The 26,193-nt window shown below is 44.3% G+C and overlaps 1 protein-coding gene across 1 annotated transcript; it reads right to left on the bottom strand.

Moving 5' to 3' along the window:
* Positions 1-557: 557 nt before the first annotated feature.
* Positions 558-26,193, bottom strand: TEKT3 (tektin 3). The gene is made up of 8 exons (XM_073680978.1): positions 26,074-26,193; positions 14,221-14,828; positions 9,207-9,290; positions 7,929-7,999; positions 5,676-5,819; positions 4,011-4,233; positions 2,145-2,299; positions 558-902 (listed from the first exon to the last, which is right to left on the bottom strand). Exons 1-8 carry the CDS (start codon positions 26,114-26,116, stop codon positions 686-688), a joined length of 1,545 nt encoding a protein of 514 aa, XP_073537079.1. The 5' UTR covers positions 26,117-26,193; the 3' UTR covers positions 558-685.

Raw genomic sequence — 26,193 nt, forward strand, 5'->3', positions numbered from 1 at the left:
TGCATGGTCCCCTCATCCCCTAATCCTGGTATATGTGGTACCCCTCACCCCCTATCCTGGTATGCGTGGTACCCCTCACACCCCAATCCTGGTATGTGTGGTACCCCTCACCCCCCAATCCTGGTATGCATGGTACCCCTCACTCCCCAATCCTGGTATGTGTGGTACCCCTCACCCCCCAATCCTGGCATGCATGGTACCCCTCACCCCACAATCCTGTTATATGCATGGTCCCCTCACTCCCCAATCCTGGTATGTGTGGTACCCCTCACCCCCCCAATCCTGGTATCTGTGGTACCCCTCACCCCCCAATCCTGGTATGTGTAGTGAGCTGCACTCACTATTCTGCTGGTGGAGTCAGTGTCTTAATTTGTTTGGGGTGTTTATGTGGGCTTCCCCAGACCCTGCGTCCTCCATACAGAGTCCTAATATGACATTACCCCTAGTTTGTGCTTTTGAGAGATGATCTTGCCCCTTTGGGGCCCAGAATATGTTAATATAATAAATGGAAATGAATAAATAAATGTATCAGACGCCGGATTTATGTAAAACAGGGTGTTTTATTCCTTTCCACACCTACCTACCACATGACACCATCTGGTGTGTAACAAACCACACAATAAGCCAGCACCCACCACAAGGGACCGCCGACCTCGCACCTTACAGTGGGTGACCTGGAGCCCACCTATGTGTAGCCCACCAGCCGGGGGGTGCTGGGAAAGCTCTTCCTCATGCCCATACATTTCTCCTGGTCAATGAACAGAGAGTTGGCCTTGATGGACAGGTCATGCTCTAGGTTGGCCTTGGTGTGGACCAGAATCTGTAAGGTGTCCTCGGCTTCTCGGAGACGTTGTTGTAAGACTTGAATGGTGTCATCGATTTCATGGACTTCTTGAACAAGACTGAGGATTAAGAAAAATGAAAAATTAGATGAGTGCAAGCAGTGGCCTTGGTATAGGTGGTGTCGGGACTACTAGGACCCATGTGGGCCAGGAATCTCCTGGTCTGTAGTTGGGTAGATTCCCAGAAAACAAAGTAAATAGCTGCTTTAGATTGCTGTCAATGACTGGAAACATTTTTGTTTAAACTTAGAGCTGCATTTACAATTCTGCCGCCTTCTAAGCTGAAATCTCAAAGCTTGTTCACGTTCTGCCCTGATATTACTTTGGCGATTTGCTTGACCAACTGATGTCTGATATAGGAGGAAGTAAGTGTGACCCAACCCGCTGTCTAGGAACTTCGGAAAGTTGTTTACAGGACTGTTTTCAACTACAACACACAGAATAGTGAGTGCAGCTCTGGAGTATAATACAGGATGTAACTCAGGATCAGTACAGGATCAGTAATGTAATGTATGTACACAGTGACTGCACCAGCAGAATAGAGAGTGCAGCTCTGGAGTATAATACAGGATGGAACGCAGGATCAGTACAGGATAAGTAATGTAATGTATGTACACAGTGACTGCACCAGCAGAATAGTGAGTGCAGCTCTGGAATATAATACAGGATGTAACTCAGGATCAGTACAGGATCAGTAATGTAATGTATGTACACAGTGACTGCACCAGCAGAATAGTGAGTGCAGCTCTGGAGTATAATACAGGATGTAACTCAGGATCAGTACAGAATAAGTAATGTAATGTATGTACACAGTGACTCCACCAGCAGAATAGTGAGTGCAGCTCTGGAGTATAATACAGGATGTAACTCAGGATCAGTACACGATAAGTAATGTAATGTATGTACACAGTGACTGCACCAGCAGAATAGTGAGTGCAGCTCTGGAGTATAATACAGGATATAACTCAGGATCAGTAATGTAATGTATGTACACAGTGACTGCACCAGCAGAATAGTGAGTGCAGCTCTGGAGTATAATACAGGATGTAACTCAGGATCAGTACAGGATAAGTAATGTAATGTATGTACACAGTGACTGCACCAACAGAATAGTGAGTGCAGCTCTGGAGTATAATACAAGATGTAACTCAGGATCCGTACAGAATAAGTAATGTAATGTATGTACCCAGTGACTCCACCAGCAGAATAGTGAGTGCAGCTCTGGAATATAATACAGGATGTAACTCAGTATCAGTAATGTAATGTATGTACGCAGTGAGTCCATCTTTAGGAGAAACATACCGTAGTTGAGCGATATCACGGCACAATTCCACATTGGGGCGACGGGTGCGTTCATCAAGACGTGTCTGGGCTACTTTCAATGGGGCCATTTTGTCCTTGATTGCCTTTTTGATGGCATCGATGGTCATTTCAGTTTGGAAAATTTCCTGAAGAGTCTGCAATAAGTTATAGGGAAAGTTTAGTCAGGCTATCAGATGCCAGATTAAAACAACTTTGCATAAGAGCGCAGGATGGGGGAATGTGTCACTACGAAGATTTGCTCTCGTGGTGACCTTATTGCAACTCTGGGCTCTTTAAGTGAACGCTTTTTCCTTTGTACCAGGTTATAAGTTTGCTCTGGGTGGATGTGAGCTCCAGGACTGCCGAGGATCCGGAGCTCGGAGAGGCGTTTAACTCGATTTACACGGCCATGGTGTAATCCAGGGAGCCCGTAGTGTTGAGAAACTCTTGGAATGACTCTTGGCACGCACGCTAATTCCGTCCAGAGGTTCTGAGAATGTAATCCTGCCCGGCTCCCTGGTCATGGGCTGCGCCTCGCTAATATTTTAGCCTTTACGAATTTCAAGAAAAAAAAAAATCTGAGGCATGCATACTGCTGGATGTAGCAGAGCTAAATTAGTTATGACCTGTGTACACCATGATAGATGAGTTAGTTGTGCCAAGCAGCAAATCAACTCCGTGACACTGACTACGAGCCCATGCAGAGTGGTGTGGACCCTGTGCGGCAGAGCACATGTCCTACCGCACGAGGGCTGTTCACACGTACTGGAATCACTGCAGATTTTTTGCTTTTATTCCGATAATCTACAGCATTTTATAATAGTCATTATGATTTTAAAGGGATTGTCCAGAACTCTGATATTGATGACCTACTCTTCGGATTGGTCATCAGTAGTGTTGATCGAGTATATATCATCAACCCTTTCCGACAGGCAATCTCTGCATGTGTCACAGCTGTCTAAAAGCCGTGACACTAGCAAGCGCGGAGACAGTGAATGAAACGCCGAGCATGCCAAAATACTCAGCGAGCACCCGAGCGTGCTCGCCAGAAAGGGTTGATGATACATACTCGATCAACACTAGTCATCAACAACAGATCAGTGGGGAGTCCGACACCCGGCAGACTCACTGATCAGCTGTTATTAGATCATAAAGCCGCAGGAGGTGCAGTGTTCGAAGCCAGAGCAGCACAGCGCCACACACTGTATAGTGGCCATTCTTGGGTACTGCTGCTCAACATCCATTTACATCAATGGGAGTTGTGGCGCTCCAGCTCAGTACACGGTTTATATCCGACCCCCACTGAATAGCTGATCCAAGGCAGTACCCACACAAATCTGATACTGGTGACCGATCCAGTTTTTTTATTTCATACAAGGTGAAAGCAGAGGCAAGCTGAGATACAGTAAAAGCCTTATGCGTACACGAGCTGTACCTAAGCTCTGCTACACCAGCATATAGAAATAAAAGCAGCAAGAGACATGTTGCATGAACATGCTGAAAAATATCAATTGCTCCACTGTCCTACAGCAGCTGTGGGGCCCGTGTAGGGTCTCTCAGCTTGGGTGGGCCCACCGATTCTGCCTTTATTATATAGAGAACTTGGGAATAGTTATTAGGTCGCTCTCCTTTTTTTTCCTCCAGAACCCGCATCAGGAGAGAGTCCTTATGTTGATTCTGAATCCCCTTTCTCTTGGAGTCTTGAATCTCTAAGACCCAAATGCAAAACTTGTAGCAGGCCCCCAACTTACAGGGCCATATAATGCCAGCTGGGGACCCTTTAGGGCCTTTCAGTGCTCAGGTATGACTACGATCTTAGCATACCCCTATATCTACTCCCCCAGATTTTCTTCCTTCTGACGCTACCTTTGCTAGGTGGCTCTGCAGCTTGTTCTTGGCGTCGGCGGTGTCGGAGATCCTGTTGGTGAATGAGACGTTGACGAAGTTGAACTGGTTCCACATCTCATTGGAGGTAGCGTTCAGTAGACTCTCCACGTCTTCCCTGAGCTTGGCGGATGCCACTCGTTCGCTCTGAGACCTCAAGATGTTGTCATCGCTGAACTTGGCCCAAGTGTCAGGAACTGAGATGCTGGAGGGAACAAAGCGATGAGTTACCTGTCTGGGGCCACCAATAATTTAGTAGGTTTCAATACTCAGCTATCTCCGTCAGTCTCATGGACACTGGATGGAGAAGAAGCGCACTAGCATGGCCACCACTCCGTGCAAACAGGCGACACAGGGAATCAGTTTTGCCTATAGTCAGAGCTAGCTTTACTGAATGTGGGGCCACAGACAGCAAGTGAAAAAGAGCCTGCATACATTAATGAATACAACCATTTGCTGCAAAAATAGTACCGCTATACAATACCTATATGCTACCTCTATGCAGTATCCTAATTATACTACCATAGTACTCTCATAACACGGTGTTATATTGTCCAAACGACACTGCCATTAAATGCAAAAAAATAAAACTGTCCAAATAATATTGCCTTATAATATCTATATACTACGGCCATTAGTTTTCTAAAAATACTAATATATAGTGCTCTCAAAGCATTGCCTTGTATTGTCCACACAACACTGCCTTTCACTGCCCAAATGAAATCTGCATAAGCACTGTCCAAATAATACCGCCGTACTATACATATTACTACTGCCATACAGTATCCTAAAAATACTACTATATAGTACTCTGAAAAAATTGGTTTATATATTATCCACACAACACTGCCATTCACTTCCCAAATGAAATCTGCATAAGCACTGTAAAAAAAATACTGCCTTACAATACCTATATATTACCCTAAAGTACCCTAAAATATTACTATATAGCAGTCTTAAAGCACTGCCTTACATTGCCCACACAACACTGCTATTCACTTCCCAAATGAAATCTGCATATGCACTGTCCGTATCATACCACCTTACAATACCATATACTACTGCCATACAGTATCCTAAAAATACTACTATATAGTACTCTGAAAACATTGCCTTATATTGTCCGCACAACACTGCCCTTCACTTCCCAAATGAAATCTGCATAAGCACTGTCCAAATAATACCGCCGTACTATACATACATACTACCGCCATACAGTACCCTAAAATATTACTATATAGCACTCTTAAAGCATTGCCTTATAATGTAACACTGCTATTCACTTCCCAATTGAAATCTGCATATGCACTGCCAATATCATACCATCTTACGATAACGATATACTACTATCATACAGTATCCTTAAAATACGACCATAGAGTATTTTCAGAACACTGCCCAATGCATATGATCACTCAATTCCCAAATAAAACAGAAAACACAATTTCCAAATAATACCACCATACAAAACCTAAATAATACTTCCATACTGTGTCCACATAATACTACCATTTAGATCAGTGCAGAGTAAGTGACATAGAGGACTGTGCGGCTGTAGTTCACCAGTATGTTACCGGATTTGACCGTCATCGGGGTGTATGGCCTAAACCAATGGCCAAATCTGGAACTCCGAATAAAATAACGTACGTAGCGTCCATGCGCTCCACTCCTCTATAGTAGCCGATGCCGTCTGAGGTATTTCTGAGGTTCTGGCATTTGTCATCGATGCGGTAGGCTGCCTGCTTGTCGCTGATGTCTCTCTCCAGCTCGTGCTGTGCCGCCCGGTTAGAACTGGGGACAAATTGAAACAATTCTTAAAAAGATGGCCACAACTATGGTGTGATGTAGGACTGGTAGATAAGGTGGATATTTGCATAAAGCATTTTATTAGTATGGTTGGAAATGTAATGCATATTTCTGAGTCTAAGAATATAATGGACTGGGTTGGTTAATAACCTTTGGTTTATGGTTTATTACATCTCAGATCTGTATTATAAACCTTTATTGCGGTTGTGTATTATACTTTTATATTTTTGCTGTCACCATTTGCTCCAGGGTTACATGGGGTGCAGTAATTTCAGGGCTGGCATATTGTTATTTGCATCCACGAAAATATTTTACTGTAAATGTAGCATTTGCATGTTGAGCAATAAAATAAGGAGAGGGCCGTGTGCTGCAAAGACGTGCTACATCTGCTGAGAGGCTCCCGGAGGGGCATCCTGACTGCGGGTCCCTTAAAGGGTATATGGACATGGGATTCTCTTTTAATGTAGCAGTGAGTGTTAAGGCCCCGTCACACTAAGCGACGCTGCAACGATCCCGACAACGATACGACCTGTCAGGGATCGTTGCTGCGTCGCTATGTGGTCGCTGGTGAGCTGTCAAACAGGCAGGCTCATCAACGATCAGGGGAGCAGCGACATCGTGGAAAGAATCTTTCCACGATGTCCTGCTCCTGGTTACAAGCCTGCTGAAGCAGGAGCAGGCTGGTAACCATGGTAAACATCGGGTTACTAGGGGCACACGCGCACCTAGTAACCCGTTGTTTATCATGGTTACCACTCTGCTACGATGAGCGGGAGGTTACCGCTCACTTTAGCAGGCTCGTAACCATGATAAACAACGGGTTACTAGGTGCGCGTGTGCTCCTAGTAACCCGATGTTTATCATGGTTACCAGCCTGATCGCTGCTCCCGCTGGTCACACACAGCGATTTGAGCTGAACAGCGGGAGGGCAACGACCAAAAAATGGTCCAGGACACTTTGCAGCGATCAGCGACCTCACAGCAGGGGCCTGATCGCTGCAAAGTGTCACACATAGCGACATCGCTGGTGAGGTCGTTGTTGCGTCACCAAAACCGTGACACAGCAGCGATCTCGAAAGCGATCTCGCTATGTGAGACGGGGGCTTTACTCACCTGTCCTGTATCAGGTGCCGGCTCTTGCTTCCTTCCCCTAAGGCCAGTTCCTTTGTGTAAGTCCGTGCCGGTTTACCTTTGACATCATCACTCAAGGCTTTTCAATATTGATTTAGGAGCTTTGCATTCAGTATCACGTGAATCCATTTAATTTAGCTGACTATCTCTTCAGAAAACTCCTGCTTGTTTATTATCTATCTGCATCTACTTCCTGGCTCAGACCTGCCGTAAACCATTTGTCTGCTACAAGCATTAACAAACTCTTCTATGCTAAACAGGTGCTGTTCACACTATGAACACTGCTGTAACAGTATGTCATCTTGTTTTTCAAGCAAGTATTCAGTTTGCCTGTTCTTCACTTCTGCCTGTGGTTAACCATGTGTTTAATGATTGCCATTGGCCGTCTGCTGATAGCATACAACTCTGCCATTAACCATTTTTTGCTGCAAGTCCTGGCCTGACTACACATTTACAGTTCCTGTGTATATGCACACTCCCTGACTTTGTGTCTTGTGGTGTTTCTTGCTCTTGATTGTCTGCCTGCCATCCTGCATGCCCTGCTATCTTGATTTTTGCTGATCCATGTTCTCTCCAGCAGGTCTTGCCCGCTGTGCAATATTCTTCAGTCTATGTTGCTCACCCTGACCTACAGTTTAGAAAATCCACCTCACCTGGTGATCCCGTAACAGTGAGGATCAGTAGTTTCAATCCTGCCACAGTAATCTGACTAATCTGGAACTGAGCAGTGAAGAGCCCTTGGCAGCTGCCTAGGTTGATTATTCACTCTCCAATTGCACAGTTTTGTAACAATTTAGAAAAGAGATGTGATAGGATGAACAGCACCCTCGAAATAAAGTGTGGGGTGCATCATGGGGTGTCCAGAAGAGAATAGACATTTCCTTTAACATTAAACAACCCCAGCATGTAGCATCAAGGTGTGAGAAACCAATAATAAAGACAGAAAGATCAGAAGACGTCTTACGCCAGTTGCGCTGCCGTCTTGTCCAGATGTCTTCTCATCCTCTCCTGGCAGGACTTGATGCTGTCAACTTCCTATACGCAGCACATAAAATGCGTTATCAGAAGGGTGCAGCGGCGGGTGTAAGTAAACATGGTTGCAAGGTCATACGACTCTCAGCAGCACCCCAAGAACTACGGAAGTGCCTCTATTGTACGATTGGACTGCTCAGGAGAAGGTGCACTGTGAGGGGTAGATGAAGGCTCTACCTTTGAAGGTCTCTGTACACATTAAAATAAAAGCAAAGCCACAATAAGAGGAATTAGAATTCCCCCAAAACTGTAAACTGGGGTGTCTGTCCTCATGGGGTGCACTTAGATAGTGCTGAGCAGCCCGCCTAGTCTAATAGTACAGGCGTCACTAATAAGCTGTAAGCCAGACACTGTGCACTACCTGTGTGTGAATAGCGCACTATACAGGATTATTTTGTGCAATAATAATACTAATTAATCACTCCCTCCATGAACTGGTAGGTTGTGAGTGATTGTCTCATCGGTATTTTGCACCTGTGTTGCCACCATCTTTATTACATGGGTTTGCTGCACCCTGGTAGTGCATTAGTTCTGAGACCTTGGCAGGTAAACACTGCTGCCCTTTTTTGCTGTGTTAATCTCCGTACACATCAGAACAAGGCTGGCCAAATTTGTAAATTTTAGAAGAACCAGACAACTATTTATGTAATGTTTACAGATGCCTCCCAACTCTCCTTAGACATGATGTTGCGGGAAGTCATGTTGAATTTCAACATGTCTGATCCTTTTGTTCTAAATAGAGATAAGCCATCGCCAACCCCCCTCCCTGTAGAAAACACATGCACGTTTGGTAAAATTTGTATGGAGGGATCTTGAGGAATATGTTATGGATTTTGAAGGTGCCTTGGGCACTTGCAGTCTATAGGGCAGGCAGCTTGTGTCTCAGGTACGTCACTATCAAAGCTAAACATGATGACATTGGTCTTGGTGCTAAACTGAAGACATCTCAGATGTTCCACAATTTTTTACCGAGGATGCAAAGCAACATTAGCAGCCCGTTGGGACACAAAGTTGGCATATCCTCACCCATAGCTTTATAGCATGACTTTAACTATGACTTTACGATGGACGATGGGGCTGATGAAGATGCTAAAGTTGACTGCAACGAGCCAGGTCAATCTGCATCAGCTATGGTTGTTTTACTGGCAGTAGGGAGGACCACCTGTTGCTCCACTCTGACACTTGGTAGCATTAGATGAGATGGTCTTACCTGCAGCAGCTGTTTCTCCACATCATCGTGTACGAGGTCTATGGACATCCTCTTCTCCCGGTGATACAGACATTCCTGGGCAACCTGTCACCGAGCACAACATATTATACAAAAAATATTGTGGACTGTGCTAAAATTTTGGTAAAAACATATTAAAACCTAAATGCTTTAGTATTCCCTACTACAAACATAATCCCTTTAATTTGACCATGTTAAATCCCTCCAGAAGGGGCTAATTTCAGGTTTTTGGATTGGCTATTAATGAAGTGTGTTTGGCACGGAGGAATGTAGGCAGTATCACATGCTCCGTGTAGCAATCTGTGTCTGCCATTCACAGCTCCCCGTCTGTCACATAGAGGCACAATCTCATCTCTGCTGGCTCGTTACATGTTACACTATACACAGTGATAATTCCTCTGGCTCATACTGTTACAGTGTTTGTAGCAACCACTGTCTGCGCTGACACATCTTTTGTTACCCCGGCCGGCCTGAGGTGTGTTACCGAGCAGCCAGGATACACCGCATACACACTGCTCCAGCCTGAGGATGTTTAATGAGAAAGACCTGGGTAATACCATAACGTAGGCATGACTGACACTACCGAGCTGGAGAAAGGTCTCTAAAGGGTTGACGATGTCATTATACAGTCTATGTATCAGCCAATCCATGATCACATAATGAAGTCACAGTGAGTGCAGTGAGGTCACTCAGCCTATGCAACAGATCAGTCTGTGATTGTATGATGATGTCACAGTGAGTGCAGTGAGGTCACGTAGTCTATGTAGCAGATCAGTCTGTGATTGGATGATGATGTCACAGTGAGTGCAGTGAGGTCACTCAGTCTATGTAACAGATCAGTCTGTGATTGTATGATGCTGTCACAGTGAGTGCAGTGAGGTCACGTAGTCTATGTAGCAGATCAGTCTGTGATTGGATGATGATGTCACAGTGAGTGCAGTGAGGTCACGTAGTCTATGCAGCAGGTCAGTCTGTGATTGTATGATGATGTCACAGTGAGAGCAGTGAGGTGACTCAGTCTATGTAGCAGATTAGTCTGTGATTGTATGATGATGTCACAGTGAGTGCAGTGAGGTCACGCAGTCTATGCAGCAGATCAGTCTGTGATTGTATGATGATGTCACAGTGAGTGCAGTGAGGTCATGCAGTCTATGCAGCAGATCAGTGTGTGATTGTATGATGATGTCACAGTGAGTGCAGTGAGGTCACGCAGTCTATGCAGCAGATCAGTCTGTGATTGTATGATGATGTCACAGTGAGTGCAGTGAGGTCACGCAGTCTATGCAGCAGGTCAGTCTGTAATTGTATGATGATGTCACAGTGAGTGCAGTGAGGTCACGCAGTCTATGCAGCAGGTCAGTCTGTGATTGTATGATGATGTCACAGTGAGTGCAGTGAGGTCACGCAGTCTATGCAGCAGATCAGTCTGTGATTGGATGATGATGTCACAGTGAGTGCAGTGAGGTCACGCAGTCTATGCAGCAGGTCAGTCTGTGATTGTATGATGATGTCACAGTGAGTGCAGTGAGGTCACGCAGTCTATGTAGCAGATCAGTCTGTGACTGTATGATGTCACAGTGAGTGCAGTGAGGTCATGCAGTCTATGCAGCAGATCAGTCTGTGATTGGATGATGATGTCACAGTGAGAGCAGTGATGTCACGCAGTCTATGCAGCTGATCAGTCGGTCATTGGATGATAATGTCACAGTGAGTGCTGTGAGGTCAGTAGTCTATGTAGCCGATCAGTCTGTGATTGGATGATGATGTCACAGTGAGTGCAGTGAGGTCATGTAGTCTATGCAGCAGATCAGTCTATGATTGGACGATGTCATAGAGTGAGGCCATAAAGCTTATGTACCAGATCAGTCGGTGATTGGGATGGTGAGGTTACAGAGAGAGTACAATGAGGTCGCATAAATCCTAGTAAAATGGTTAATTAAGGCGTTAAGGATTAATTGATGATGTCACAGAGTAAGTTCTTGGAGATAGCACAGTTTATTTAGTCTGTGATTGAATGGTGATGTCACAGTCAACACAGTGACGTCACAGGCTATGTAGCAGTTCATTCTGTGATTATATTATGATGTCATAAAGTTAGCTCAATGAGGTCACATAAATTTGAGTAAAATGTTAAGATCCCCATACACTTTATACTAACGTTGGCCAAACATGCTGATATTGGCAAGTTTGGCCAAATGTGTAATGTGTATGGGGGGACTTCCTGACTGTTCTCAAACAGATGATGTCTGGGGAGATAAAGATCCAGTATATCTGATTTCAGACTGAGATAAGCCCCCCCCCCCCCCACCAAAGAAGTCGGGCAGCAGCTCCCTCATTGAGAATACAAAAGTGCTCCTGTGCATGGAGACATTGGCTGAACGATAGCTATTTATTGTGTATGTGAGGTCACTTAGTGATTGGGTGATGATGTCACAGTGAGTGTAGTGAAGTCATAAAGTCTATAGAGCATATCAGTCTGTGATTGGATGATGATTATAATGTCATAAATGAGCACAATGAGGTTACATAATGGTCCTTTAAGACCAGCCAATTAACGACCGCTGATTAGCTACTCGTTGGCTGATAAGTGAAGGTTTACTAGCCTGTTTACACAGATGCACACTGAAGAATCAGTAACAGATCATTCTTTGTGCATAGGCTGCCAATGTTCCCGGCAAGCACGAGTCCTCTTTATACAGGACAATGTGCAGCCGAGAATGACGATCTTTTGTGCCGCCTAAAAGATAATTTCACCCAATGAATGAGTGTTTTACTCGTAAGTCAGGTGATCGGCAGCCTGTTTAAGGACTGAATGTTGAGAACACACAGTCTATGAGGCAAGTCAGTCAGCAACTGGATTGTGATGTCACAGGGTTAGTGGAATGAGGTCGGACTGTCTGTAATGCCTGTGATTGAATGAAGATGTCACATAGTGAGGACAATGTGATGATGATGATGATGATGTCACAGAATGAATGCGGTAAGATTTAGCCGACTATGTAACAAATTTGTTCTGTGACTTGATGATGATGTCACCAAGTGAGTGCCGTGATGTCACAGTATTTATACTAAGGTTTGCATTGACAGTCAATACAGCAGGCTGGGCCGTGATTGGACACAGGGTAGTCTATGTATAAAGTTTTAGGAGCCCTCTGCCTCATGCATGGGGTAACAAAGTCACAAGATGTGTGCCAGGAAATTTCCATCTCTCAGACAAGCTCCATAATTTGGTTCTGTGCCGCCAGGTAGCTCTGCATTAACCACCTTTCCGAGAACGGCTTTGTTGCACTGTAAAAATATCAGAAAAGTTTTCTAGCTTATTCCGTTATTTACTTTTTATTCTTAAGAGCCTCTCAGGTCATTAATCACTGCTGAACAATGGTTACAGACTGGCTAGACAAGTCTTCTAAGGACTACTCCTGATAGTCTGGTCAATCAGTAGATCATGGAGTCTACTTAGTATTGCAGGTTCCTCTGGCAACAAAAGTTAGGGATTAGAGTTGTGTTAACAATTGTATCCAAATTGTTTATTTGTTCGGGTTTTCAAGTAGGCTTAATTAGATCTAGGTAATCTCAAGTGAAGGATTATGTTTGTGACTGGATTAGACCACTGCCTTCTAACAGGTTCGCAGGCATAATCTGCCGCACTTTTTACATGGTCAACCTCGTTTAAGATAAGCATACACATTAGATGGTCATTAGAAGGCTGTCAGAGAAAGATCGTTTGGCCGACAGCCATCTCAGCTATCTTCCTTTACACAGAAGCGTTCGTTCGGCCCAGCGCTCCTGTGTTCTCTATGAGAAAACCGTCAACTGACAAGTCGGCTGGCATAATGTCCGATTTCAGCAGTCTGAAATCGGACATCACAGCAGACCATCATTTGGTCAATATCGACAGGTTCAGTCTACATAAGTTTAATGTGTATGGCCAACTTTAGACACAACTTGGTAGCCCTTTTCGATCAGTTGTGAATGGTTGGTTCTTTAATCCAAGATAAAAAGTTGAGAACTTTAGTCTTCTGTCCGATTCCGTTGGGATTGGATCATTTTAGTCGGACGAGTATAGGGTCTTTAGATATCTATGGCATATCTTATTGGTTTATGTTGGGAAACCTATAATTTCTACGGCACATCTGATGCCTCTCCGAGGGCAATCCCGAATAAAGAATTTTTTGCGTTTGCAACTTCAGAAAAGTTCCGGTTCTCTTTAAGGAGACTATCTGAGTGTAGAGCTTAGTTGGCAATCTTGTCATGTCTTTGGGGAAGACTGTCTCTCTCTGAGAAGGGAAGTAGTGTTTCTCCAATAGTTTTTTTCATTCTGCGCATTCTTGAAGTTGCATCATTCCGCTAACCAAATTCTGCTCTACCCTGATGAGGGGCAAGAACCCCAAAGCAGCTGCCTTTAGATAACTTTCTATTTCTGTTTAGTTATTATTTCTGGTCATGTTACAAGTCTCGTTAATTGGTTATACTTCGATTTATAGGCTAGCCACCACTTCTAGGTGGTAGTCATAAGATCGTTTACCTCCTTTCTGCAAAAGATGTAATTTAGATTTGTTTCTGAAAGAAAGTAGATGAAGGAGCCCTTCAAGGAAATGTCTGTAGGCAGCCTTAAAACCATGGAAGCCTGCCATGATTACTATATTTCTTAGGATCTTTTCAGTCGTAGTTACGCACCTGCAGTAATCGATATGGATCTCAATATGGTCTGTCCAAACCATCATTACACCCAAGATATATTGTACTCCTATGTCCAGTGTTTTATTGGGATGGTCAACTAGAAGCCACATTTGTGCAAAACCCCTTTAAAAACGGAAATTTTCAAAAAGACTCGTACAAGAAAAATTCCTTCTTTTTAACTAATTTTCAATGGTGTTAAAAGGTCCACTTGCAAAAACTGTCACTCTTCAAAATCACTCTAAAAAATTAGCACATCAATAAGAAATTCAAAAACTGCTTGACCTCCATTAGATTTGTACAAAAGACTGGTGGTTACCTGTAGAGGACCTTCGGTTTCCGCTAGGGCCCTTTCGAGTCGCCTCTTGACCTCGGAGAGCGCATTTGTTTCTCCGACCATCTGGTCGATTTCGTGATTGATCTCGGACTTCCAGAAAGCAATGTCATTGACTCGTTCCCCCAGGTCTTTGCTAGTGTCAGTCTGGACTTTTCTCGTCTTCTGGTCCCTCTCTTGGATAAGTCGGCTGGTGTCGACACGTAACCTCTCGGCACTACGCCTGGATGACTCTGATTCCCGGTAATTGTTTAGATTGGACTTGTGCCAGTCATCGGGGGTGTACCTAGTAAAAAGTGCTGTTCTGTTGGCAGGGAAAGAAAGAATCTGTGCTGGGTTAAGACCCGGGGCACTCTTGGACAAGGGAGCAAGCATTGGTGTGTTAGATGCCACCTTGTAGTACGTGCTTGGTCTCCATGGCAGAGTTAGGCTATGGCTTAAAGTGTAGTGAGGAAACCGGTTCTTGTAGCTTGATGCCATCGTAGATATGGCTGGGAGAAAATTGGTTGGGGTGGGTTTGGGACGGGCATATGTAGACGTCAGCGTAGTGCCTAAAAGTTCCATGGTGGCAGGAGGACAATCGATACTTTCGTCTGCAAAAGAAACAAAAAAAAAATGACAAGAGGACAACCATCATTTTACTGGAAATGTTGATGACACGTGGAATACGGGGTTTGCTTTGACAAAGGTGACAAAAGTTGGCACTAATCAGATTGGTTACTACGGTGCAATCCTTCACCTGAGGCCGAAGAAGACTGGAGATCCTGTATAGTAAGTGATAGCTGCAATTACCGGCTCATTAATTGTCTACAATCCTATGATAATACCGATCAGATTTCAGCTCTACTTCCCCGCAGATTCATCCACCACCCGTGATCAATGTTATACCAGCCATGAGCTCGGATACATCATGACTTTTCTCGAGTAAATATTTCAGTCTCGGCTTTTACAACTTGGGTGAATTGTACAATAACAGATGATATCACGTTACATAATGATTTACATGGTGCAGGCTCTCATTATCCAGAGTGATCGGGGGGGACATTTGGCCGGAACTTATGATAGGACTTATAACTTGATAAGCCCAGGATGGCAAAGGTAACAACAGGACAGTAACACGCACCACACTATAGTACCTGTCAGAATATATCACATACAGGACTGTACTATATATATGTGTGTGTGTATATATATTGTAATGCAGCGACTTGCTGGCATTACGGTAATGGTCCAGGATGTGTTTTACCTGACCATGTACCTTCCCCCTCAGGTGACTGGTCACATGACTGTGACATAGCACAGGTCCTGCGCGCACAGAATGTCTGTCTGATCACATGACTGTGACATCAGAAAGGTCCTGTCTGTGTCTGTGTGTGTGTGCACGGGATGGATATATAAACCCTGCTTGATGGGAGACCGGTGTGTTCTGTGAGAGAGGCGTAAGGCCTGTTCCCGTGTGTGTGGGACACCGACCGTGTGAGGCCTAGTGAGGCCGAGTGAAGCCTGGCAGCCCGAAAGGCCGAGACTGGATCCTGTGAGTGGATGCTAGTGGCCTTGGAAGGCAGAGGCTTGATGAAGAGTCCTGAAAGGCAAAGCCTGGATCCTGTGTGGATGTCAGTGGCCTTTGAGGGAACGACAGCTAGAGACCCCCACCTGGGAAGCCGCAAAGCCACAGTGGTGGCGGAGTAATGGACTGAGACAGCTAAACCCGGCAAAGGTATACACTACGTTATATGGACATTGCTATGGACATTGCTATATGATTACCTTGCTGAAGGCTATACCTGGAGCAAGTGGGCCTGTGTGTCACTTGGCTCATGAATATTATATATATGTGTGTCGGCGTGCCACTGAGTTGGACCTGATTATATGCGGTTTATGAAGTAATAAACTGCTGAGCATTGTTTAAAAACGGAAAGACATTGCCCGTGTGCATTGATTGTCGCAGCGAAGCGAGTATCCCCCATTATGATGACTAGTGCTGCCTTACAATATATATATATATATATATATATATATATATATATGTGCAGAACTATATATAAAACATACAGGACTTTATATAATGTACAGGACTACATTATGTATAACATGTACAGGACTATATATAACACGCACATAACTATATATAACATGTACCTTACTATATATAATGTACAGGACTATATAAAACATGTACAGGGTTATATATAATGTACAGGACTATATGCAGCATGCACAGGACTATATCTGCCAAAAACAGGACTATATTTAACATACAGGACTATATATAACACGTTCAAGACTATATATAACACGTTCAGGACTATAAAAAACATACAGGATTATATATAATGTACAAAACTATAAATAGCATGTACATTACTATATATTCTATGTACATGACTATATACAGTATATCACATACAGGACTATATATAATGTACAGGACTACAAAACACGCACAGGATTATATATAATGTATAGTACTATATATTATATACTGGACTATATAAAACACGTACAGGACTGTATATATTGTACAGGACTATATATAACACATACAGTATTATATAATGTACAGGACTTTATATAACACATACAGGATTATATACAGTATAATGCACAGGCCTATATACAACACGTGCAGGGTTATAAATAATATACAGAACAATATATAACATGTACAGGACTATATAACACATACAGGATTATACATAATGTACCGGACTATATATAATGCACAGGACACTATATATAAAACAGACCAAACTATATATAATGTACAGGACTATATACACTATACAGAACAATATGTAATGTACAGGATTATATATTACACGTACAGAACTATATAAAATAGGTACAGAACTATATATACTGTCAGGACACTATAAAACAAGTACAGAACTATATATCACATACAGGACTATATTTACCACGTATGGGGCTATATACAGTATATAACGCATACAGGTCTATATATAATGTACAAGGCTATATATAATGCACAGGACTATACAGTGGGGAAAATATTTGATACACTGACGATTTTACAAGTTTCCACCCCTACAAAGAACGGAGAGGTCTATAATTTTTATCGTAGGTACACTTCAACTGTGAGAGGCAGAATCTAAAATAAAATCCTAAAAATCACATTGTATGATTTTTAGATACCGTATATACTCGAGTATAAGCCGAGTTTTTCAGCACATTTCTTGTGCTGAAAAAGCCCCCCTCGGCTTATACTCAGTTATATACTCGAGTATATACATATTCCGGTGGTGGATAGAGGTGGGGGGTCGGGGTTGTGGCGGCGGAGGAGCGGGGCACACGCAATAGCCGGCTGCTGCAGCTACCACGTGTGCCCGCTGCTAAAGGAAAATGAATATTCCTTCTTCTCCACTCCCATGGGCATGGATAAGAATGAATATTCATTCTCTTTAGTAGCGGACACAGAGGAGCACTGAGCCGCAGCTCCACCTGACAGTGCCCGCTACTAAAGAGAATGCATATTCACTCTTCTCCACTCCCATAGTACCGGCGTGGAGAGGAGTGAATATGCCGGAAGGTCACAGCAGCGTCTGAGAGCGCATGGCAGTGATGCGATGCGCTGCTCAGATGCTGACATGAGCTGCTGCAGCAGAACAGGATGCAGCGCTGGAGCAGAGGTGAAGAAGGAAGGTGAGTATAAGTGTTTAAAGTGTTTATTTTTTATATGTGCAGTGATGGGGCCATGCATACCAAGATAGGGGGATGAGGAGGCCATGCATACCATGATTGGGGGTTGAGGAGGCCATGCATACCAGGATTGGGGGATGAGGAGGCCATGCATACCGGGATTGGGGGATGAGGGGTGCCATACATACTAGGATTGGGGGATGAGTGGGCCATGCATACCAGGATTGGAGATGAGGGTGCCATACATACCAGTATTGGGGATGAGGGGGCCATGCACACCAGGATTGGGGGATGAGGGGTGCCATACATACCAGGATTGGGATGAGTGGTGCCATACATACCAGGATTGGGGGATGAGGGGGCCATGCATACCAGGATTGGGGGATGAGGGGGGGCCATACATACCAGGATTGGGGATGATGGGGCCATGCATACCAGGATTGGGGGATGAGTGGTGCCATACATTCCAGGATTGGGGATGAGGGTGTCATACATACCAGGATTGGGGATGAGGGTGTCATACATACCAGGATTGGGGATGAGGGTGTCATACATACTAGGAATGGGGATGAGGGTGCCATACATATCAGGATTGGAGATGAGGGGGGTCATGCATACCAGGATTGGAGAAGAAGGTGCCATGCATACCAGGATTGGGGATGAGGGGGCCATGCATACCAGGATTGGGGATGAGGGGGCCATGCATACCAGGATTGGGATGAGGGGGCCATACATACCAGGATTGGGGATGAGGGGGCCATACATACTAGGATTGGGGATGAGGGGGCCATACATACCAAGATTGGAGATGAGGGGACCATACATACCATGATTGGGGATGAGGGGGGCCATGCATACCAGGATTGGGGATGAGGGGGCCATGCATGCCAAGATTGGAGATGAAGGTGCCATGCATACCAGGACTGGGGATGATGGGGCCATGCATACCAGGATTGTGGATGAGAGTGCCATGCATACCAGGATTGGGGATGAGGGGGGCATGCATAACAGGATTGGGATGAGGGGGTCATACATACCAGGATTAGGGATAAGTGGGAAATACTTACCAAGATGGGGAAATTTTAACAGTAGCTGCTGAATTTCCCACCCTAGGATTATACTCAAGTCAATAAGTTTTCCCAGTTTTTTGTTGTAAAATTAGGTTCCACGGCTTATACTCGGGTCGGCTTATACTTGAGTATATACGATAATTAATTTGTATTTTATTGCATGAAATAAGTATTTGATCACTTACCAACCAGCAGGAATTCTGGCTCTCACAGACCTGTTAGTTTTTATTTAAGAAACCCTCCTACTCTGCATTCATTACCTGTATTAGTTGCACCTGTTTGAACTCTTTACCTGTATAAAAAACACCTGTCCACACACTCCAACCTCTCCACCATGGCCAAGACCAAACAGCTGTCTAAGGACACTAGGAACAAAATTGTAGACCTGCACAAGGCTGGGATGGGCTACAGGACAATAGGCAAGCAGCTTGGTGAGAAGGCAACAACTTTTGGCATAATTATTAGAAAATGGAAGAAACACAAGATGACTGTCAGTCTTCCTCGGTCTGGGACTCCATGCAACATCTCGCCTTGTGGGGTAAGGATGATTCTGAGAAAGGTTAGGAATCAGCCCAGAACTACACGATAAGACCTGGTCAATGACCTGAAGAGAGCTGGGACCACAGTCTCAAACATTACCGTTAATAACACACTAAACGTCATGGATTAAAATCCTGCAGGGTACGCAAGGTCCCCCTGCTTATGCCAGCACATGTCCAGGCCCGTTTGATGTTCACAAATGACCATCTGGACGATCCAGAGGAGGCATGGGAGAATATCATGTGGTCCGATGAGACCAAAATGGAGTTTTTGGTATCAATTCCACTCACCGTGTTTGGAGGAAGAAGAAGGATGAGTGCAACCCCAAGAACACCGTCCCAACCGTGAAGCATGGTGAGGGAAATATCATACTTTGAGAGTGCTTTTCTGGACAGGACGACTGCACCGTATTGAAGGGAGGATAGCTGGAGTCATGTATTGCGAGATTTTGCCCAACAACCTCCTTTCCTCATTAAGAGCATTGAAGATGGGTCATGGCTGGGTCTCCTAGCATGACAATGACCCGAAACACACAGCCAAAGCAACTAAGGAGTGGCTCTGTAAAAAGCATTTCAAGGTCCTGGAGTGGCCTAGAGAGTCTCCAGACCTGAACCCAATAGAAAATCTTTGGAGTGAGCTGAAACTCAATGTTGCCCAAACGACAGCCCCAAAACCTGAAAGATCTGGAGAAGACCTGTATGGAGGAGTGGGCCAAAATCCCTGCTGCAGTGTGTGCAAACGTGGTCAAGAACAACAGGACACGTCTGACATCTGTAATTGTAAACAAAGATTTCTGTACCAAATATTACGTTCTGCTTTTCTATTATATCAAATCCTTATTTCATGCAATAAAATGCAAATTAATTACCATGTATACTCGACCCGAAAATAAGCCAACGTACCTAACTTTACCTCAAAAAACTGGGAAAACTTATTGACTCGAGTATAAGTCTAGGGTGGGGAATGCAGCAGCTACTGGTAAATTTCCCCATCCTGGTAAGTATTGCCCACTCATCACCAATCCTGGTATGCATGCTCTTCATCCCCAATCCTGGTATGCATGACCCCTTCATCACCAATCCTTATATGCATGGCCCCCTCATCCCCAATCCTGGTATGCATGGCCCCTTCATCCCCAATCCAGGTATGCATTGCTCCCCTCTCCTGGTATGTATGGCCCCCTCATCCCTAATCCTGGTATGCATGGCCCCCTCATCCCCAATTCTGGTATGCATTGCCCCCCTAACCTGGTATGCACGGCCTCCCTATCCTGGTATGCATGGCACCCTCATCCCCAATCCTGGTATGCATGGCCCTCCTATCCTGGTATACATGGCCCCCCATCACTGCACACATGAAAAAAATAAACACTCCTACTCATCTTCCTTCCCTCTGCTCCTGCGCTGCATCCTGTTCTGCCAGCAGCTCACCTCAGCATCTGAGCAGCGCTTGACATCACTGCCATGCGCCTTCAGATGCTGAGGTGAGCTGCCGGGGTATTCACTCCTCTCCATGCCGGGACTATGGTCGTGGAGAGGAGTGAATATTTATTTTCTTTAATAGCACGCAGTGTCAGCAGTGGTCGCAGCTCAGGCGGCTGCTCAGCGATTTTCTGTGCCCGCTACTAAAGAGAATGAATATTCACTCCTCTCCACGCCCATAGTCCCGGCGTGGAGAGGACTGAATATCCCGGCAGCTCACCTCAGCGTCTGAGGGCGCATGGCAGTGATGTCATGCGCTGCTCAGATGCTGAGGTGAGCTACTGGCAGAACAGGATGCACTCTTCTTCACGCCCATGGGAGTGGGGAGGTGTGAATATTCATACTCTCTAATAGCGGGCACAAAGGATCACAGAGCAGAAGCAGGAGCCAGCGGCCTTGACTGATACTGCGCGCTATTAAAGAAAATGAATATTCACGCTTCTCCACTCCCATGGGCGTGAAGAAGAGTGAATATTCATTGTTTAGCAATGGGCACACATGGTAGCTGCAGCACCGGGCTACTGCCTGTGCCCCGCTCCTCCGCCACAATCCCCCCCACCGGAATATACTATATATACACTGCTCAAAACACACTCAAATAACACATCCTAGATCTGAATGAATGAAATATTCTCATTGAATACTTTGTTCTGTACAAAGTTGAATGTGCTGACAACAAAATCACACAAAAATCATCAATGGAAATCAAATTTATTAACCAATGGAGGCCTGGATTTGGAGTCACCTCCAAAATTAAAGTAGAAAAACACACTACAGGCTGATCCAACTTTGATGTAATGTCCTTAACACAAGTCAAAATGAGGCTCAGTATTGTGTGTGGCCTCCACGTGCCTGTATGACCTCCCTACAACGCCTGGGCATGCTCCTGATGAGGTTGCGGATGGTCTCCTGTGGGATCTCCTCCCAGACCTGGACTAAAGCATAAGCCAACTCCTGGACAGTCTGTGGTGCAACGTGACGTTGGTGGATGGAGCGAGACATGATGTCCCAGATGTGCTCAATCGGATTCAGGTCTGGGGAACGGGCGGGCCAGTCCACAGCTTCAATGCCTTCATCTTGCAGGAACTGCCGACACACTCCAGCCACATGAGGTCTGGCATTTTCCTGCATTAGGAGGAACCCAGGGCCAACCGCACCAGCATATGGTCTCACAAGGGGTCTGAGGATCTCATCTCGGTACCTAATGGCAGTCAGGCTACCTCTGGCGAGCACATGGAGGGCTGTGCGGCCCTCCAAAGAAATGCCACCCCACACCATTACTCACCCACTGCCAAACCGGTCATGCTGAAGGATGTTGCAGGCAGCAGATCACTCTCCACGGCGTCTCCAGACTCTGTCATGCCTGTCACATGTGCTCAGTGTAAACCTGCTTTCATCTGTGAAGAGCACAGGGCGCCAGTGGCGACTTTGTCAATCCTGGTGCTCTGTGGCAAATGCCAAGCGTCCTGCACGGTGTTAGGCTGTGAGCAGAACCCCCATCTGTGGACGTCGGGTCCTAATACCACCCTCATGGAGTCGGTTTCTAACCATTTCTGCAGACACATGCACATTTGTAGCCCGTCGGAGGTCATTTTGCAGGGCTCTGGCAGTGCTCCTCCTGTTCCTCCTTGCACAAAGGCGGATATAGCGGTCCTGCTGCTGGGTTGTTGCCCTCCTATGGCCCCCTCCACGTCTCCTGGTGTACTGGCGTGTCTCCTGGTAGTGCCTCCAGCCTCTGGACACTACGCTGACAGACACAGCAAACCTTCTTGCCACAGATTGCATTGATGTGCCATCCTGGATGAGCTGCACTACCTGAGCAACTTCTGTGGGTTGTAGAGTCCGTCTCATGCTACCACGAGTGTGAAAGCACAACCAACATTCAAAAGTGACCAAAACGTCAGCCAGAAAGAATTGGTACTGAGATGTGGTCTGTGGTCCCCACCTGCAGAACCACTCCTTTATTGAGGGTGTCTTGATAATTGCCAATAATTTCCATCTATTGTTTATTCCATTTGCACAACAGCATGTGAAATTGATTGTCAATCAGTGTTGGTTGCTAAGTGGACAGTTTGATTTCACAGAAGTTTGATTTGCTTGGAGTTATATTCTGTTGTTTAAGTGTTCCCTTTATTTTTTTGAGCAGTGTATAAGTATATATAAGCATATATCTGAGTGTAAGCCGAAGGGGGCCTTTTCAGCATAAAAAATGTGCTGAAAAAGTTGACTTATACTCGAGTATATATGGTATGTAAAAATCATACAATGTGATTTTCTGGATTTTATTTTTAGATTCTGTCTCTCTGTTGAAGTGTACCTACGATAAAAATTACAGACCTCCCCATTCTTTGTAGGTGGGAAAACGTGCAAAATCGGCAGTGTAGCAAACACTAAGGCTGTGTGCCCACTATGCGTTTTTCAAGCATTTTTTATGCGGATTTTCCGCAGCGTAAACGCTTGCAAAATGCTTGGTAGTCCGTGCCCCATGATCCCCAATGAAAATCTGCATGTTCTGTGCCCATGCTGCGGAATTTTCCACAGCGGATTTTCCTTGCAGAAAAATCAGCAGCATGTCCATCATTTGTGCGTTTCTGCATGCGGATTTGATGTCCCAATGCACTTGAAAAACACAAGTCAAATCCACATGTAAAACCGCGTCAAAAACGAGTGTAAAATCCGCAAGCGTTTTTGACTGCCAAGAACATGCAGAAACACTGCAGAAATTTTCTGCTTCATTTCTGCATCGTGGGCACATAGCCTTACAGGACTGTACATAACACAGACAGAACTATATATAATGTACAGGACTATATAGCACATACAGGACTACATATAATGTACAGGACTATATAACACATACAGGACTACATATAATGAACAGGACTATATATAACACACAGGACTATATGTAACACATTCAGGACTATAGATAATGCTCAGGACTATATAACACATACAGGACTATATATAATGTACAGGACTATATATACAAGTGCATCTCACTAAATTAGAATATCACCAAAAAGTTAATTTATTTCAGTTCTTCAATGCAAAAAAGTTAAACCCATATATTTTATATAGTCATTACAAACAGAGTGATCTATTTCAAGTGTTTATTTCTGTTAATGTTGATGATTATGGCTTACAGCCAATGAAAACACAAAAGTCATTATCTCAGTAAATTACAATAATTAACAAAAAACACCTGCAAAGGCTTCCTAAGTGTTTAAAAAGGTCCCTTAGTCTGTTTCAGTAGGCTCCACAATCATGGGGAAGACTGCTGACTTGACAGATGTCCAGAAGGCAGTCATTGACACACTAACTAAATGCAAAGTAAATTTTGCATTTCATTTGGAAATCAAGGTCCCAGAGTCTGGAGGAAGAGTGGAGAGGCCACAATCCAAGCTGCTTGAGGTCTAGTGTGAAGTTTCCACAATCAGTGATGGTTTGGGGAGCCATGTCATCTGCTGGTGTAGGTCCACTGTGTTTTATCAAGACCAAAGTCAGCGCAGCCATCTACCAGGAAATTTTAGAGCACTTCATGCTTCCGTCTGCCGACAAGCTTTTTGGAGATGGAAATTTCATTCTCCAGCTGGACTTGGCACCTGTCCACACTGCCAAAAGTACCAATACCTGGTTTACAAGCAACAGTATCACTGTGCTTGATTGGCCAGAAAACTCGCCTGACCTTAACCCCATAGAGAATCTATGGAGTATTGTCAAGAGGAAGATGAGAGACACCAGACCCAACAATGCAGACGAGCTGAAGACTGCTATCAAAGCAACCTGGGCTTCCATAACACCTCAGCAGTGCCACAGGCTGATCGCCTCCATGCCATGCCGCATTGATGCAGTAATTGATGCAAAAGGAGCCGCGACCAAGTATTGAGTGCATTTACTGAATATACATTTCAGTAGGCCAACATTTTGGATTAAAAAACATTTTTCAAGCTGATGTTATAAAGTATTCTAATTTACTGAGATAATAACTTATGTGTTTTCATTGGCTGTAAGCCATAATCATCAACATTAACGGAAATAAACACTTGAAATAGATCACTCTGTTTGTAATGACTCTATATATTATATGAGTTTCACTTTTTGTATTGAAGAACTGAAATAAATTAACTTTTTGATGATATTCTAATTTAGTAAGATGTACCTGTATAACACATACAGAACTATATATGATGCACAGGATCATATATAACACATACAGGACTATATATAATGTACAAGACTATATATAACTCACAGGACTATATATAACACACAGGACTATATACACACACATTCAGGACTATATAATAATGCACAGGACTATATATAACATGTACATGACTATATATAATGTACAGGACTATATATAGCACACAGGACTACATATACACACATTCAGGACTATATATGTTGCACAGGATCATATATAACACATACAGGACTATATATAATGTACAGGACTATATATAACACAGGACTATATACACACACATTCAGGACTATATAATAATGCACAGGACTATATATAACACACAGGACTATATATAACACACAGGACTATATACACACACATTCAGGACTATATAATATTGCACAGGACTATATATAACACACAGGACTATACACACACACATTCAGGACTATATAATAATGCACAGGACTATATATAACACGTACAGGACTATATATAATGCACAGGACTATCTATAACAAGTACAGGACTATATATAACAAATACAGGACTATATATAATGTACAGGACTATATAATATACAGGACTATATATAATGTACAGGACTATATAATATACAGGACTATATAATATACAGGACTATATAATATACAGGACTATATATAATGTATAGGACTGTGTTACACGCTTGGATGCTATGTGAATGACGCCTGATGCTGCAGCGCAGGGAGCCGCAATAAGGTAATTATATGACATTTCTACCATTATACTCTGTATTGTAACTGTAGCTGCAGTGGTACTACAACCCTCAGCATGTCCTGACCTCTGGACGGTGACAGCAGATTATACCCCGGGTGTCAGTATAGGTGGGGCTCAGAGGGCACCGGGCACTCACCTGCAGGTACAGAGTCACCACCGCTGACTCCACAGCTGAGCATCACCGCCCGTCCGCCTCATACCCGCACACACTGCCAGCATAACGGACGTGCCAAGCCGCCAATCAGCAGGCGAGAAC

This window comes from Phyllobates terribilis, unplaced genomic scaffold (assembly GCF_046119375.1).
Source record: "Phyllobates terribilis strain yellow unplaced genomic scaffold, ASM4611937v1 Scaffold_5__5_contigs__length_657084704, whole genome shotgun sequence".
Lineage (NCBI taxonomy): Eukaryota > Metazoa > Chordata > Amphibia > Anura > Dendrobatidae > Phyllobates > Phyllobates terribilis.

Coding starts and splice junctions, on each gene's coding strand:
- TEKT3 (XM_073680978.1), bottom strand. CDS start 26,116: ATGCTCAGCTGTGGAGTCAGCGGTGGTGACTCTGTACCTGCAG. Junction 8,000..9,206: donor TGGAGAAACAGCTGCTGCAG/GTAAGACCATCT, acceptor TGCTGCGTATAG/GAAGTTGACAGCATCAAGTC. Junction 4,234..5,675: donor GTGGAGCGCATGGACGCTAC/GTACGTTATTTT, acceptor TGTTCCCTCCAG/CATCTCAGTTCCTGACACTT.